Here is an 18458-nt window from a genome sequence, read left to right as displayed (position 1 = left end):
ATGTTAGGAAGACTATCTTGTTTCTTTCAGTTATTATCTTAACCAGCAGAGCTGGAAATCTTTTAAAAAACGTCACATCACTTGCCTAGCCTCAGTGCCTGTGATTGTATGAGCATATGTATTATCTTTATAAATAGAAGCATCCTAAACAAGTAGGCCAAGCCATAATAAATGTCTCTTATGTATGACAGTTAAAAATATTTGATAACAAGCTTAACTGCATGAGTCTAATTGACCCATAATGCCTTATTTCATCACAAATTTTAAAATCCAATTACAAATTAATTTGGAATAACCAGATACATTTTCTTGGCCTTCTCATAGATCTGTAAGCTTGAGAGCAATGGGCATAATTGCTAAGAGTGAGGATCTACAGGTCTCAGATGCCTCAGTGACAGGAATTGGACCATCCTAACTACTCCTTTCATACTCTTTCAAGAAATGGAGGCAGGAGCAGCCAGTGGGTCTATGGTGTTCCAAATGCAACACACCGCTGTCACCAAGAGGGGGATAGGAAAGGTAGCAGGATCTTAGTGTAGTGTAAGCACTGAGTCAGAGCCAATCCACTGCTTTTGCCACTGTGTTTGTGCTGTGCCTGCATTGCACCAAGCTCCCACTGTCTTGCCCCTCTTCCTCTCAGTAAGTGGCAGTGATGTGTCATGTTTGGAAGGAGTCATAAAAGCTATAGAAGTCATAGAATGATAGAGTTGGAAAGGGACCCAGAGGGTCCTCTAGTCCAATCCTGCACACAGAGCAGTGCAGCCACACCTGTGCAGTGACACCTGCTGCTAATGAATGGAGGGAATGATCACAAGCACCTAGTCCATAACAGAATCATCTTAAAGGTGGACCCATCAAACTCCAGGAATATTTTACATCAATCCAATCCTGTTTAGGATTGGACTTGGGAATCTGAAATGGGTCTGATTTTTACCTCCAGGATCCAGTAAGACATATCTGGTTTACCAAAGACAGATTAACTTAATCAGCACTCTTAACTATAGTAATTACAGTACAGTTGTTAAGATTTATAGAAATGCTTTAAAATAGTTCCATTTGTTCATTCTTATTCAGCTTCTAGCAGTTTAAATAAAATCTGCTTAGCTCTATTATCTAGAATAGGGTTTGCCAACATCTTCAGAATTAAAATAATTATATTGTCAATGGACGATTTTTTTTTTGAAAACTATTGGTGCCTAACTTCAGAAATTTTGCTCACAAATAGGACAACTTTTATATCTTGTAACAGATTTAGATACTGTGAAAATGCAGGGTTTTCTTGCATAGAAAACAGAAATCATTGTAAAGCTACGAGTAAGCTGTGTTGGTTGTTCCAAATGAATGTCAGGTAAAGATTTTATACCACATCATTTTTCATTTTACTGGTGTGCCTCATATTTTATAGACAATCTGTTAAGATGTGTTAATAAATGTGTATTTACTATTTTACCTGTAAAAACCAGGTGTGTTGGTTATTATCAGATGAAGTGTAAAAGATTAAGATATTATAAACAATAAGTCATAGACATTATTTGAAATAGAATTTCTACAAATCATGGTAGAGATGAAAGGCTTGAAAGTGGAGTTTCAATGGAAAGAGAGGGAAGTTTCCAGTGCAATTAAAAATCCTAAGCCTAGCTCTGATGGTTCAGAAGATACTGGATAGTAAACCTGCCACAAAGAAATGACTAAGTCTTGCTAAACCAGCATCCCAGACAAATGTGATTATATGAGAAGTCAACATTTTCTGAGTTATTTTTAATGTGACATTTTGGAGTCACTGGGATGCGTTAGAAAGGTGGTATGCAGGTTGGGTAGAACTATTTTTAAAAATAAAATCATTCCATCCCATGCATCTGATACTTACTATATAGCTCTTTCTCATAGAACACTTTGTAGGAGATATGCATAGAACCAACTAAGTGGCGGGATACATGCTTAGCTTGCTTACCCTTGGGCAAAGCCAAAACAAGTGGCATAGGGTGGGTGACCAACACCAAATGAACTTCTGGTTCCAGGCATGCCCTACTATGTGGACCAGAAGGAAGAGTATGGCTTGCAGTCTCCACTCTGGTCCGACCCTGATGCCACACCCCCTGACCTGCCTGAAATTGGTGGAATTGAGGGCGGTTCCCATCAGCCTGCGGGACGCAGGTGGCGCTGTGGGTTAAAGCCTCAGCGCCTAGGACTTGCCAATCGAAAGGTCGGCTGTTCGAATCCCTGCGGCGGGGTGCGCTCCCGCTGCTCGGTCCCAGCGCCTGCCAACCTAGCAGTTCGAAAGCACCTCCAGGTGCAAGTAGATAAATAGGGACCGCTTACCAGCGGGAAGGTAAACGGCGTTTCCGTGTGCGGCTCTGGCTCACCAGATGCAGCTTTGTCACGCTGGCCACGTGACCCGGAAGTGTCTCCGGACAGCGCTGGCCCCTGGCCTCTTAAGTGAAATGGGCGCACAACCCCAGAGTCTGTCAAGACTGGCCCGTACGGGCAGGGGTACCTTTACCTTTACCTTTACCCATCAGCCTGCACAACCAGTGGAGGGGGGAATGACGTCTTCCCCTGAGTCTGCGGAACAGAGGAGACTGGTGTAGCTGCCGCTCACCGCCATTGAAGACAGCAAGCGGCCATTCCATTCCCTTTCTTAAAAAACCCATTAGTTTTAGTTATTCTGTCTTTACAATCACATTTAGTTTGTTGCTCATTCAATACTGTTGTATCTGTTTTTGTAACTTTCATTTGTACTAGTTGCCCATTGCTGTCTACAGGAGACCAGACTGCTAGCATTCTTTGAGAGTCTTTTGCCCTTTGAAACTATGGGCATTCCTTTTGGAAAGAATGAAAAATTAACTACGTAGTTAATTTTTTTCAGTTGTCCCAAACAAATGCGCACCTCTACAAAGCATATATCATTGACATTAAAAATGCAATTGTAAATTGTTCTATCCCCTCCTCAGCAAAGCTACTGCCCCCTTATTTTGTAGGAATCGGCTACTGAGCTGTTAACAACAGAAACTGTGAAAACACATGAGTAAAGTGATTAGCAAAACAGGGTTAGTAAGCCATCTCTAGGACTCATTAGTCTCATTCTTCTAAAGGGAAGAGTTGAATTCTGTCCTGTATCTCATCATTCTATACATGCAGCAGAATGAAGTGGGAAAGTCCAGAGTTGGTAGAATGGACTCCACTACATCATACTACACTTAAAAGACCATATTTTAAATGCCGCCGCCCCTCCTCCTCCTCCTCCTCCTCCTCCTCCTCCTCCTCCTCCTCCTCCTCCTTCTTCTTCTTCTTCTTCTTCTTCTTCTTCTTCTTCTTCTTCTTCTTCTTCTTCTTCCTCCTTGCTTCAAATAGCAACAGAAAAGGCTGGTCCCTGTGTAATTGTTGGTTGGTGTTACTTGCAGCAAGTTTTTAAAAAATGTGCAGCCTGAAGTCCATTCCATCTCCCATCTCAGGATTCTACCACCTGCTTTTACTACATCTGTACACCAAACCAACCGCATTAGATAAATTATCTCACTGTTCAAGTTCGGATTCCAATGTGGAGTAGATTATAAATCATTGTTCAGTGGGAAGGATGTACATTTTCCATCTGGAAATAACATATTTCAAGGCAAATATCTTGAAAGTATTCAGGTAGATGCAGTTGAAATAAAATTAATTAATTAAATAAATCCATAAATAAAAAATTTAAAAATTGTATATCTGAAAGAAGTGTGCATGCACGCGAAAGCTTATACCCAGAACAAACTTAGTTGGTCTCTAAGGTGCTACTGGACAATTTTTATTTTTATTTTTAATCTTGAAAGTATGTTATTTTCATTTTTCTGGACAGACATGCGAGCAAAATCCACAACCGTCTTGATTCATTGTGTTTAAACTTATACATACACACACACACACACACACACACACACACACACAACTAGTGTGTGTGGGGGGGGGGTGGAATTAGAAATAATTAATGCTCTAATACATTTTGTCTGCAGTGCCCACTGAATAAGATATGTAGAGGTTATTGAGGTGCTGCCATTTTGAAAACAGCTGTAACAGTACTTTGCTCTGTATGTGTGAAACCAACACTCTACGAGATGCTACTGCTTTTCTAGAGAAAGCAGCTAAATAATTTTCAAATGCAATTATTATAAGATGATGTACACAGAAAGATGAACTCTGTTGTCCCTTGCTAAGGAGTTTAATAAACATTGCATCTTGAATGAAATGCTACAATTCTCTGCCACTTAGTGATGATAAATGAAACTGTGTTTCAGGCCTCCCACATTTCAAGAATCAACAGATTCTACGACTCTGTGCATGAATGGAAGCCACACTACTCAGCATATAAAACAGGAGTGCCGGAGCGATTACAAGGGCCTTTCTGAGGTTTCCACACATAGAGGGATTACCGAAGGAATGGAACTGAGAAGCTCAGGCAGCTTTCATCCTGAAATAGACCTAATGAACAATGGCCTTACAAATTCACTTTCATCATACTTGTTTAATAATGAACATAGCTCCTCCCTGGGCTCATTGTCACTCAGCAGCCCTCAGCATCCTAGCAGGCACCAGGCAAGCAACCTGAAGAAGAGATGCATCTCCATGTTGCCCTCTTCCGCTGATGGGATAGATATTACAACTATCATCCGCACGTCACAAACGTCACTGGTTACCTGCGTGAATGGACTGCGGACTAATTCAGCTGGCGTTTCCCCTTCTCCCGGAGAGATCGCTCTCCACAGTACACAGAAAGCCTCTCGTCCCCAGTCTTGTTCCCAACCTGGGAACCATTGTCATCTTCCTTCCCCTTCGGTATGCCTTGTACCAGTTTCCACTGAAATTGTCCGAGGTGACTGTGATCATTCGCAAATGCAGCAATCAGGAGAAAATGCAAGCTTATGTCTTATAATGAACAGTGCTAGTGTTCCTCATCATGACACTTCACATAGCAGCCAGAAGTTGAATTTTTTAAAACAAGAACCACTTGATGAATATTCTTCCACCTCAGATCTTTTTCAGCATAACCAAGAGCTGCCGCCACCTTATCATTTGCACCAGCAGCGAAGCCAAACTCAAGGGACGCTGTCTCATTTACATGCTTCCATGTCTCCAAAGACAAACGAATGCGATGAGCAGGAGACCAGCAATGGCAAGCAGGCCTGTCGGTGGATTGACTGTAGTGCTGCCTATGATCAACAAGATGAACTGGTCCGGCACATAGAAAAAACACACATTGATCAAAGGAAAGGAGAGGACTTTACTTGCTTCTGGACAGGCTGTGTCCGTCGGTATAAACCTTTCAATGCTCGTTATAAACTGCTGATTCACATGAGGGTTCATTCCGGAGAAAAACCAAACAAGTGCATGGTAAGTCTGGAATATATTTATTTGACTAGAAACATGTTAATGTCTCTGGACTTCTTCCTCCTCTTAAAAATCCTCTTCCAGCATTATCAGGGTGCTTTGCCTGTAACTTATTTCCAAGCAGGATTTGACTAAAAACATACACTCTGAGTTCTTTGCACTCTTCCTTCCTTTACAATATCATTCCAGCACAGTAATGTTTTCTGGCAGTTTGGTCTGTAATGCTTCCAAGATGATTCCGTGTTGTGAGGGGCACGAAATATATATATATAGGGGTGGGGGAAGTGTCTGAGATATACATGTTGTAATGTCAAAGAATAATATTTTGTTGCCCTCTGCAAAAGCTTGACTCCTAATACAGTTGTTTATTTTTGAAATGGCCATTGGAACATTAATATGATGATCAAAGCAGCCTGCAGCAATTTGACATGAAGGAAGGGTCATTGTGCCTCTGGTGACATTTAAATCAAACATGACGTACATTTAATGAAAATTATTTTCATTCTGCCTTTTGAACAGTATTCCAACTGAGCAGAAGCCTTTATAATTATAGATGGCAGAAAAGGAAGGGAATCCTAGTAGTAGTAGTAGTAGTAATTATTATTATCATTCACAATTGCAGTTGAGCATGTCATAAAACTTTTAGGATGGCTTTCATTTAACTTTCAAAAGAAGAGTTTTGAAATAAAGCTGTTTTCTTCTGATCAGGCAGATCTAAGCCACATTATAATTCCAAAGAGAGCATCTTGGAACAGTGTTGTTTCTGCCTGTGTTATCGCAATAATGTGGGCAATTAAAATAAAAGCTAATGACTTGCAGTTGGCTATCCACATGCTGAAAGCAGCAATAATATGAAACCCTGAATAGAACAGATAACAACAAGGAAAGATTGGTCAGAACTTCCAAACCCAGCAGTGAAATATGAAACTTTTGTTTGCAACCCCAAATGTATTGCTTACAAAGGAATAACCACACCAGCAGATTGGGTTGCCTCATCAAAACATCAGCAAGTAGAAGCACTTTGGAGATTTGGTGCGGGGGTGGGGTGGGGGAGAGGTTTCAGTGGAGTACAGTGGAGATGTGCTCTAAAAATGAACACTCGCTACATACTATGGCTTTGATATTCTGGAATGGCAATCATTCCCTTTAAACTAAGATGTCCTTTTACATTAAAAAAGAGCAAGAAGACTTTAGAGCAAGCATTGGGGAATATTGGAGCTATTACCAAGCACAGTCATAGGGTAAGGAATAATAACATAGGTTTAGTTATACTTCCTTATGATGGTGATACATTCCTCATACATCACAGTCATAAGCATATCTAGGTATACATGAATGGTTGTCTGAGGAAGTTAAACAATATAGTGAAATACTAGATAGTCTGCTCTAGTTTCTTCTATGCATAGGCCATAGGGCATCCACTATGTCCCATATTATGCTTTCTGTCTTTCTTTATAATTTCTATGGTTTTACTTTATTTAATCTCAATACTCTGTTCAATTTATTATTTAATATTTTGAAATATCAAGACAACAAAGAATCTGCTTTATAGTACTTCTTATCCTCCTTATCTGAAACTATATTATATATATATTATGACACCCTTTAAATCTTTCCATTAAGCTAAAAATGGTAAATAATGGTGTCTCTGTTTGTGTATTCATGACCAGACATCTAAAAACAATTAAATAGTATTCAATTAGTATTGAATAGTATTAAATTAGCTTTCCTAAAAAAGCACATTGTTTTCTAGATACTAATTGTGAACAAATAAGATTTACCCCTAAGTTAGTTTATTGAAAAAACCACCACTAGTTAACATGCCAATTAGAACAGATAATTTATGTAGTAATAGAGGGAAGCATCATGTAGAAATTTAAACCTTCAGTTTGCATCTTCTAAAGACACATTGTGCTGCGTTGGAGTTATAAATTTGAAACTATGAAAATATCTGGATTACTCAGCAGTTGGCTATATAATTTTGTAAGTTGTTTTTAAAAAGGTGGTTAAAACCAATGTACTGGCTTCACTTTTCTCTTTGTCTCTTTTATAAAAGTTTGTTTTAAAATTAGAAAAGCTTGGTTAGTTGCTTTTTTTATAGTGATGAAAGATGTGGTGTGGAAATCTAGATTTACTTGACAGCAAGAAATACCTTCTCCGTATTTTCTTTGAAGTGTGTGTTTGACAGCTATTTTACGGAGTATAGCAGTTTTCTAATGTTACCTTTCCAGTTAGCATTTCACACAAACCAGCTGTTGTAATTCAGGGTAAGGAAAACTGTGAGATTCCTGTCTTTATGTTGCTGTGTTAATCTGTATTAAATAATGAGCAACACTGGAAGAATATTGAGTTGCAAATAGGCCATGAAATAGTTGCATACGCTTTAAATAATTTATCTATTTTTCATGTATAACAGAAGACTTTCAGTACTGGTGACAGAGCAATATTTCGAATGTGCTTTTGTGAGCCAGTCAGAATGAAAGAACCTAGCATAACAAAACCAGTTGTGATGCCCGGGCAGACTGTTAATAACTGTTTAGTAACTGTGAGTAAAGGAAAAGAGAGTCAAATTTTTGAAGTAAAAAATGCATCTTTAGGATTATGACTCTGAAGGGACTGTTAAAATGTATATTTCTCGCCAACGGTTTTAAAATGTTAGAAGGTTAAGATCTTAAGGAAACATATCTTTAAAATCATTGCTGTACTAGGAATATATGCATTTGTGCTTTTTGCGGCAATATTACTGTAAAAAATGTGTTATCTTTGGGGAAAGTTAATAACGATGAGTTCAAAGTATGAATTATTTTGTGCATATTGATGCCCTGTGTAAATTTAGAAACAATTAGCAGATTGTTTCTAAAGCCAAGATCAGTAACAACAGCCAGAGATCATTGTTGGGTGGTTGCCGTGGCCCTGTACTTCTCCCTACCCCCCCCCAAGTGATTCCTTTTTCTCTTGATGTCCTTCCAAAGCACATTTTTATTTTCTTTGATTATGGGTATCTTTCCAGTCTGTTCAGCAAAATTTGTTGGCTAAATATGCATTGAACGTGTTCACAGGAGGCTGGCAACAAGTAGCTCCCTGTCTATATGCATAAAAGCTCCTGTCCATGTAAAATTATTAATTTCTTATGACAGGCTTTGCTACTATGTACTGTAATAGACAAAGGAATTTTGGAATTCAGGCTACTTGAGAACAGGAAATACATGAGACGTTTTGATTGAAAAGTAAATGGTCCACTAAAATGGCAGTTAATCCTTTTATTATCTTTCCAACAGCAGTTTCCACAATACTTTCATGAGGTAAGCTTCCTTTCAGTCCAACTGTAACACTCATCATTACAGCTGGTTTAAATTTAGCCAGTGTGCTCTTTTCTCAGCAGCAGACAGAGGAAAAGTAAAGTTCTATCTTCTGTAAAGGAATTACTGATATATATTTTTTGGGTGGGGGCAGGTTCATTTTTGCATTTGGTTCCAAAATCTTTATGAGTCCTTTTGTATTATCTGCTAGAATATTCTAATTAATTGATTCCTTTTCTACGTTGTGTCCTTCATTTGCGTGTGGGTATACACTTTCTCCTGGTCTTCTTCTCTTTTTATTCTTTGGGCTGTGTAAGTAGTCTGAAGGAAACTACCTAATCTCCTTGCAATATCCTGTTATGTTTCATACTTAACTTGTGTTATTTTAGTTTTATTAAATTTGGTGCTCATCTGCATTATGATCAGAAATATATCCAACAAAAATAATGATGCAATGCCTCTAAGACTTGAACTTTTGAAGATTAATTTCAAGCTTTTGTAGATTTGGTGTCCCAGACAATTGGAATTTTGATTGTCTGAGAGCAAAAAATTATCCAACTTAAATGTTTTCAGTTTAAAGCCTCACCGCCCAAGATTTATCATATCATCTTTTACTTTCACCACCATTTTGATTAACAATTAATAGTGATCCCAATCTTGTACAATAATCTTTACATGTTTGCAAATGTAAATATGTTATTTCCACCAGAAGAGGTGTTGGGGTGGGGCTAGTGAAGTATAATTTATTTTATTATATTATATTATATTATATTATATTATATTATATTATATTATATTATAATTAATAAAAGACAACTTCCAGTAAGGTTAATGAAGTGTTGAAGAATATGTTTAAGTTGCAGAATTTTCTTATTTTAAACCCAGTATCTATGTTTAAAAAATTTCACAAGGATGACAGCTGTCTAATTAATGATTCATGAATATATAAATTTCCAGAGTGGTAGCTGTGTTATTTTATTGTCACAAAAATAACAAAAGTGCCTTGTGAATCCTTAAAAACTAAAAATATATGGCATAAGCTTTTGTGGACCAGGGTTCCCTTCATCAGGTGCATGAAGAGTTATCTAGAGTTGCTGATATATACATACATGCACCTTGTTCTGGTGTGGTAGTGGTGGTGGTGTTCATGTATGGTAATTGTAAATGGTGACATTAGAGGGGAATAAAACATGGAAAGCACAGGCAGCGACCATTACATTATTAACAACAATGTGTCATGAAATATAGTGTAGGTAGTATTCACCTATACTGCTTTATGCTCGTTTTTCCTGTACCTAAATGAAGACAAGACACCTTGCTTAACTGGGGTTCTTTCAGTATTTGCCTAGCTGAGTAGGAGCTGGTTTTGAAAAAGTGGGCTCTGCACTCGTAGAACCATTTGGCAGGGAACGCTGGCATGGGTCTTTCCCACAGAATTGATGGCCTTCAACATGTTTCTGATTCATGGCTTGTTGATGCCCTGGTTGACCTATGGAATGCAGAGATTAGTTTAAAGGTTGACATTACGGCTCCTAGGTGTTCTCTTTTAGTTTGCAAAGTCTGCATTGCAACTCCTCTGGCCAGAGCTGAGGGATGAAAGAGTTTGATAGATTAAATCATAAGTGGCAAAAGACTTGATGTAAATGCTACCAAACACAGGCTAGAACTTATTGCTGAATCTATTCTGTGATGGTGATAATGGCAAAGAGGCATACTCTTTTGCCACTGCTGTATCCTTTGTTGTTTATGGTCCATTGCAACTACGCCCCTATACTGATGTAAAGGAAACTTTGGGAGACTGCTGTAACATGTTTGCTGTGAACATCAAAAGTAATGCTAAGCATATCCTTTTCTATGTGGATGCCACAGTTGGCACAAGATAGTCCAGTGAGGAGTCAGGAGCACCATATAGTCTTCTTTTGTGGGATGGGCTTCATTTGTTGCAACCTGAGAATGGTGACAAGATGCTTGAAGGATTTTGGCCCCCTTTTCAACGCTATCCTTGCCCTCTCAGGCTTTTTACTTCTAGCAGGAAGGGGTTGGCTGACTAAGTCCAAGGGGGTAATTCCAGCCATCTTTAAAGAGGTTAGTCCTAATTGTTGTTAAGGAGGTAGTTGCAGGACATTTCTAGAAGCTCTCTGAGGACACTGCTTGGATTTATTTCAGTTTGGTTTCAGAAACTTTCTTAGTCAGCTTAATGCAAGTGTGGGAAACCTCCAGATGTTGCTTAACTACAACTCACAACATCCTTGGCCATAGCTTATGGGAGCTGTAGTTGAGCAACATTGGGAGGGCCAAAGATTTCTGTCACCTGCCCTAATGAATAATGTGTACTGGGAAAGGTTAAGAGGGAATCCTGCTTCTTCTAGATCTCTTTTTGGTGGTTGATACTATTGAACATGGTATTATTCTGTATAAGCTTTATGGCATAGGTGTTTTGCTTGTTCCATTTCTAACCTGCAGGACTGATCCCAGGTAGTTGTGGTGGAAGACTACAGTTTAATTCTGTGGCACTGATGCTGCAAAATCCCACAAGCATCTCTCTTGTTCCCCAGGCTGTTTAACATCTGTTTATTGAATATTGGATTGTGTACATGTATGATTCTATAGAGATTTGTTTTTGTGAATTGTATCTTGACTTGATCAACATGAAGTAACTTATTGAAAAATTTAATGATTTTTTTAAAAAATCAAACAGTTGAAAGAAATTATAAATAATAGTAATCATATACTTTTTGTAAAGAACTGTACCGCAAGCTTGAATTATTAGACTTACTCAGCAAAGTGGTCCAGACTCTCTGTGTTGTTTTATTCTTCCTATGTGTAGAGATATCATGTCCACAAAGAAGTTCCTGTGTCCTGATACCATGCAACTTGCTTTGCTAAATAACTTATATTGGCCTTTGTTTTGAAATTGCACCCAAGGCATTTAAAAATGGGAAATGGAAAAAGCATGTTCTCATAATCCAACTCAGTAAAGTTTGCACAACTTGCTCTTTGTTTCATCATCCCAACAATAAATCTTTCATTTGTGTCAGCTGAGAGTGCCTACTAAGTCTGCAAGTGATTACTTCTATGAATTGTGTTGGTACCTTTGCAGTATATGAGTGAACGATAAAATGGGGAGTTGATCAAGACTCTTTTATGGTCTGGCAGGAAGCCTCTAACAAAACAGTCCTGATGCATGGAGTTTCATCCAAGTGTTTCTAATCTCTTACTCCGTTAACCTCTGTGTGCAGGTTAAACAAGTTAAAATTATTCCTTTACACTGTGAAAATTAATGTTATCTGATCAGAAATGGTTTTGAACATCCTTCAGAGGGCAAGTTGACACAATAAAAAAAAATTAGACTTGTGCATTGTCTGTTGAACCTTGAGAACAGAATTCCAATATTGTGACTGAAGTGAGGGAAGGTAAGTCATTTTCATCCTCATTTTCATCACTCACAGAGAGAGGCCAGCAGTGATTGAAGCCCACCGTATCCAGGATACCCAACACTATCTCAAGACATTTTGCTGGCACGCATTAAAAGCCAACTGGACTGGTAGTGGTTTTTTCCTTCAGCATTGGTGATAGGATGGTGCACTCTACTTCACCTAAGGCAGTAGACTAGCTTTGGGTATGCAGAGCAGACTACATGGCACACACACCTCTGTTCTTTTAGCAAGTTACTGCTGCTTGCTCACTGCTTTTCTTGGTACCTTCCTGCTGCTCACTCAAACATTGCAATGTAGTAGTGTCAGCATGCATCATGTGAGCAGAGCAACATGCATGTACACATGATGCATGTTGGAATGGATGGCTTGGGCTGGATTCTTCTTTGCCTGCTCTCTCAGTCAGGGGCCTTTCCACACAGAATTGTTTGAGACATGTTGAGAGGGGGACTTGGCCAGACAGCCCAGAAAAGTAAGCATTGCTACCAAGGTGCCTGCTCAAAGGGAAGAGAACAGGAGAGGGACTTAAGAAGAATGGCTGGAGGAACTTAAGAAGAGCCTTGCTCCAAAATGATCATGGGGATGGAGTAACACCCCTATGGGAAAAGGTTGCAGCATTTGGGACTTTTTAGTTTAGAGAAATAGTGAGTGAGAAGTGACATAATAGAAGTTTATAAAATTATGCATAGCACAGAGATAAAGGTTAGATATATTTTTTTGTTCCACTCATAACACTAGAACGCATAGACATCCAGTGCAGTTGAAAGTAGGAAGACTCAGGACAAATAAAAGAAAGTACTTATTTGCACAATACATAAACTATGAAACTTGATCTCACTCGAGGCAATGGTAACCACCAGCCTGGCTGGCTTTAAAAGAGGAGTAAACAAATTCACTGAGATTATCAATGAGCCCTAATGGCTCTGCTCTATCTTCACAGTCAGAGGTCATAATGCTTCTGAATACTAATTGCTGGCGACCCCAGGCAAGGAGAGGGCTCTTGTGGTGGGGTCCTGTTTGCAGGTTTGGCACAGGTATCTGGGTGGCCACTGTGAGAACAGGATACTGGACTATCATTGACCTGATCCAGCAGACTGTTCTTGCATTGTTATGATGGTTAAGCTTACTCATGAGTCTTTTGCTATATACCTTGCCAAAACTTTTTTGAAAGTCCAAGTATGCTATGTTAACTGGATCACCTCTACCTATATGCTTGTTGACACTCTCAAAGATTTGTGAGGGACTTGCCCTTTCAGAAGCCATGCTGGCTTTGTTTCAGCCCTTATTGTTCTGTGTGCTTGGTTAGTTTATCTTTAACAATACTTTCTACCAGTTTCCCCAGAACCAACATTAATTAATTTCTACCAGTTTCCCCAGAACCAACATTAATTAATTTCTACCAGTTTCCCCAGAACCAACCAGCCAGTAATTTCCAGGACCATCCTCATCCCGTATAGTGTTACGTTGACCATCTTCCAATCTTTATGTATGGAGGCTGCTCTTAGGGACAAATTACGGTACTCTTTTTGTTAGAAGACCAGCAATTTCACATTTGAGTTATTTGAGTACTCTCCAGTGGATGCCATCGAGGCCCAGTGTTCTGTCAGTTTTTATTTTGTCTGTTTGGCCTAGTTCTTAATCTCTCCTCCCTGCTATGTACTTCAGTTCCTCAGACTCTTCCTACCAAGGTTAGTTCAGGCACTGGAACTTGCCCTATATATTGCATTGTGAAGACAGATAAAAATAATTAATTGAGCTTCTCAGCAGTCTCCTTATCTTACTTAGCACACCTTCAACTCCCTTGCCATCTAAGGGTCTCCTGTTACTAATATATCTAAAAAACTTCTTGTTGTTCATCTGTACACTTTTAGCAATGTGCTTCTCAATTCTTTTTTAGCATCCCTTACTGTTTGCTTGCACTTCCGTTTTGTTCTCTTTATTTGAACAAGACTTCAATTTTTCTTTTAAGAAAGCCAACATCTTGAGATAAAAACTTGTTTGCCTGTGCCATTGCTAGGCCTTAATCCAAGCCCAAGTCATTAGGGGTCTAATGCTAATTTGTGTGTGACCAAATTCTGTTTTCCACGGTTGATTTTGCCCCCCATAGTAGGGAAAGAGCAAGCTCCTTCCCTGCTTGCTCCCATCATATCACTTGGAAGTTGGTACAAATGTGTTCCAATAATACTTTGTATTAAACAAATTCATAGTGATTTCTTGGCAAATAGGACAAAGATAAAAGTTTTACTTCCAAGTCATTAGCAAGCAGGATCATGTCTAGGCTGAAACACTGCAAGTGACTACTTGTGCTTCTTTAGTCCATTGAGCCATCTTTCATGGATGCTTTAGTTGTGATTCCTGCATTGCAAGGAGTTGGACAGATGACCTTTGGAGTTCCTTTCAACACTACAATTCTATGATACTCTAAACAATTGACTGTGTTTTTATATAACATATGGGATCTGTGCTTTGCATATAAACAATGACTGTAATATGTTCATGTTTTGATTCACATTTCTAATCTTACAAGAGCAATCTATATTAGTAATGTTGTTGAGTTATTGCTTTAAAAAAACACATGCACATAACTGCTGGATTAGAGTTAATTAGCTAAAATGTTCTAGAGAGCTTATCCCCATATTAGAAGAACAGCCAGCTGACTTTCATGTCCGGAACTATAGGAGTTCCATTTTGTTGTGGCAAGTCTCCATCTCTCATTTTAGTGTCTTTGGCACTCACTAAGAGGATAGGAAATTAAAGAATTGTTTGAAAACATGGAACACTGGCTTTTAAGGGAAGATTAAAAGAGTGAATTGTGTCCAGCTTGCCCAAAGAAAGCACTAAGGGAGATGAGAAAGAAAAGGGAATATTTGCTTAGAAGGGTTCAGGAAGCGATAAGTAAGAGTTAACAGGATGAAAAAGAGCAAAGCCAAAATTGAAGAGGATCAAAAATAAACTTTGTTGTGAGGCCTCCTGTGCTATTAAATATTTTTTATGGAAGGTCCATCATTACTGGAAACAATTCTCAAACCACTTGCTTCAAAGTATTCACACTAGTATTAATGGAACTTCTTCATTTTAGGTTAGTTTTTTGAATTAAAATCAAGAAGCCACACATTTTGGGTTAGTCACTGGAAGTTCTCCGGGTTAAATGGTTGTTTATCTGCAGCCTGAGGCTATAAAAAGCAGCAACTGCACATTTCCTCCTTCTCTTGACCTTCCTTCATTTCATTGGCTGCTGTTTACAAAACAGGAAAACATCTAGTATGTGATGATGTCATCTTTTGGTGAAGGGTATGTAAGAAATCTGATTAATGATGATATAGTTCACAAGACGTTGCTTGTGGAGAGAAGATGTGTGACTTCTGTTTTCAGCGGTAACCACATGATCTCTGTAACATTCCATAACATCTAGTTTCAGTCTAAGTTACCTATAATTGGATTTGAAAAAATAACTAGATATTGCTGACCTAGATAAGTAGAATCAGACAGAAAGAAAGTTTTACATGGATCTCATAGATTTCAAGGAAGATAGGAATGTAACACCTCCAGAGGAATAATATCCAAGGGAAGGTCAGAAGATCGTCCTTGGGCTAATTTGCTCAAAGAAGGGTTATTTCCAGAAGAACTGCACCAGAGAGGGAAAGGGCAAAAATATAATTTCACTGTAATTCCTCTAGCAGGGTGGTGTAATTTTTTTTTTAAAAAAAATCTACTAGAGAATTTGAGGGATCGATAAATTAACACCTCCAGGATAGTGTCATCCAAATATTTTGTTGTGAATACAGTGTGTACTATAGGTAATTCAAACTGCATCATTTACTTGATGGAATTTACATTTTTATAATTTATTGCTTCCTAATTTTTGTGTGCAGTTTTGATACAGTTTTAAAGATATTTCCATTGTTATGCATGTGTCAGTTTCTATAACAGGAGCCCTATGTTAGCGTTCACTGCGCACAGAAATGGAATTACATGACAGGGTGGGACCACGCTTGTTGGCCCCACCTCCATCCCTGTAGTAGAGAAGCATGGTTTGGAAAGAACAATATCAAATATAGTTCAGGACACTGAGACCTAGTAATAGTGGTCAAGGAGGTAGATCTTTTCTGGGCCTTGTCCCTATAGACGCTACATAAAGCATTTTGGATGGCTAAAATTAAGTAGCCTAAAACAAGTTTATCTCTATGTCTTCTGCTGTATGTCACAACTGGTCTTGAGTTTCTGAGCACACTCAGTGGCCACTGCGTCTCCAGTCCATTCCTCTTCTCATGTCTCATGAAAAATACTTCCATATAACTTAAATTCACACTGTGTCTCCACTCCAACTTACTGTGCACTCATTGCATTTCCAGCGCTGGGATTTTAACTTCTAGTTACACAACTTTATCCAAAGTGCATATGAATCTTGTGTTTTGTTAGAAGATGTGTTGTTTCTCAAACCAGCTTCACAATGATTGGAAAGGTGTGAACACGTTTGCATAGGGTAAAGACATCCCTGACCTATCAATGCCCCTCTGGTATGTAAGCAAACAGAAACAAATTGAAGCTAGGGAGGAAAGAACTTTGAAACACTCCTACTTAATTGCATTCTATGAAACGCTCCTACTTAATTGCATTCTAAGGCAGTAATGTCAGTACATCCTGATTTGGAGAAGTACCCCCTTTTCTGTCTTTTAACTAACTTGAACCACCTCCTCAGGTTCCATAATGTCACCCTAGATTACCTGCTCTTGCACATTGACCTCTAATTTCTATCATGGCTGACTCAAGGTCACTTTAATACTATGTGGCCAGTGCAGTAGGTGATGTGAGACCTCTGTGACACGGTAGCAACTGGAGAATGGGTAAGGGTTTGAGTATTTACCTTTTCTCTTGGGATCAATCCAGAAAGTGTTAAGCTTTTTATGTAATAATTTATGCGTACATTCGTACATCAGGTTGTATCCCATGCTGCACAAATAATGTTCTACTTGTGCAGTAGAACTTGCCCTTCCTCTCCTCTCTCCTTGCTCTCCCAAAATCTGATCTGGAGGGTCCCTCAACTCGTTTGAGTGCTTGCAAAAGGCAGCCATGGGGTGCTTGACTCTATCACCCTCCTCCCAGGGCCTCATCAACTTACCAGTTTGTAAGCATGCAACCCCGCTTTAAATGCTTGTGACGTCTCTATCATCTATCATTGCTATGCAAAAGCCTTCAACAGTGCAACATCAACTAATTTTGGCATTTGCCACTTCAGCACAGTATGAACTTTCCCACCAGCCACAACTGGTTTCATGGCATGTGAAGACCACTTCTATAAATCCCTATTGTTGTCCCTTATAGTTTGCCTTAGTGTGTACTTTGCTTCATTACCAAATGGAGTTTATTTAGGTTTATATTTAAGCAACTTACTCTTGGGTTTTAAAGTTCGTTTTTCCAAGGACAATTTGTGAAAGCATCCATTGTAACATAAACAAAACCACATTTTTTTCTTTTTAAAAAACTGGCTCACTCTTACTTTAAATCCATGGTGTTATGCCCAGAAATTATTTGGAGTACACGAAACTAATGTGCAGCTCTGCCACCTTAGACAAAATAGACAGTTAAATCTGTAGCTTATATTGTGTGGTTTGGATTGAGATATTGTACTGACAACATTGTAATTGTTTTAATGCTGTTTTTCCTTGCCATCAATTGTACCATAATATAGGGAGAAAATGAAAATAAAGACTGGAGCATTGGCTTAAATGTACTAACTGGTAAACAACAAAACTGCAAATTATAATTTTTTGGACCATTGCAAACCAATTTTGATTGTGAAAGTGACTTTAATCCTGATTTCTGATTTTCATGACTATTGGGAGCCTACAATAGTTGTATTCATGGCCTCAGTCTGGTTCTGATTATTTTTTATAAGCATTTTTCAACTTGGACACAGGCAGCACTCACTTTTTAAGTTGCTTTAAAATGTAACCTTGTTACCAGATATTGTGATACTTCCCTCAAAAACATGACCTGGATGTAGACAATGGAAATGCAGCTGAAACCTCTCATGGTCACAATAAAGGCACCATGAAGATATGGAGCTGTAAGTCATCACAAAATCTAAAGTGGTGTTTATTTGGAGTATTGGGTAAATGCTAGATATTAATTTTGAGTCAGGACCAAGAACACATTTTCAGTGCTGTGAACCATGTGAAGTGAATGTTACAAAAATTCAATGCAAAAGGTATTTTTCATTCATAGGAAATAATGTTAAGACTGTGGGAGCAATTTAGCAGGTTGCACTAGTAGACTGTTTGTCCACCAGCCGATTGATTATTCCATTACAGTATATAGAAAAAGGCATTGTATATACAGTGCAGACTGGGCTCAACAACCTGGGAAC

The 18458-nt window shown here is 38.6% G+C and overlaps 1 protein-coding gene across 6 annotated transcripts in view; it reads left to right on the top strand.

Annotated features, from left to right (window-relative positions):
* Positions 1 to 18458, top strand: part of GLIS1 (GLIS family zinc finger 1) — a 193791-nt gene that overhangs the window by 82796 nt on the left and 92537 nt on the right. For all 6 annotated transcript variants that reach the window (XR_014565253.1, XM_083742612.1, XM_083742614.1 and 3 more), the window contains one exon: positions 4269 to 5361. Coding sequence is in view for 5 of the 6 variants with exons in the window: in XM_083742612.1 (XP_083598738.1) it covers positions 4269 to 5361 (1093 nt within the window). In the remaining variant the exon portion in view is untranslated. The remainder of the gene's footprint in view (positions 1 to 4268; positions 5362 to 18458) is intronic.

The sequence above is a fragment of the Podarcis gaigeae genome, assembly GCF_964106915.1.
Source record: "Podarcis gaigeae genome assembly, chromosome: 6".
Taxonomy (NCBI): Eukaryota; Metazoa; Chordata; class Lepidosauria; order Squamata; family Lacertidae; genus Podarcis; species Podarcis gaigeae.
Note: the sequence above shows the minus strand (reverse complement) of the source record. Positions and strands in the feature narration are given on the sequence as shown.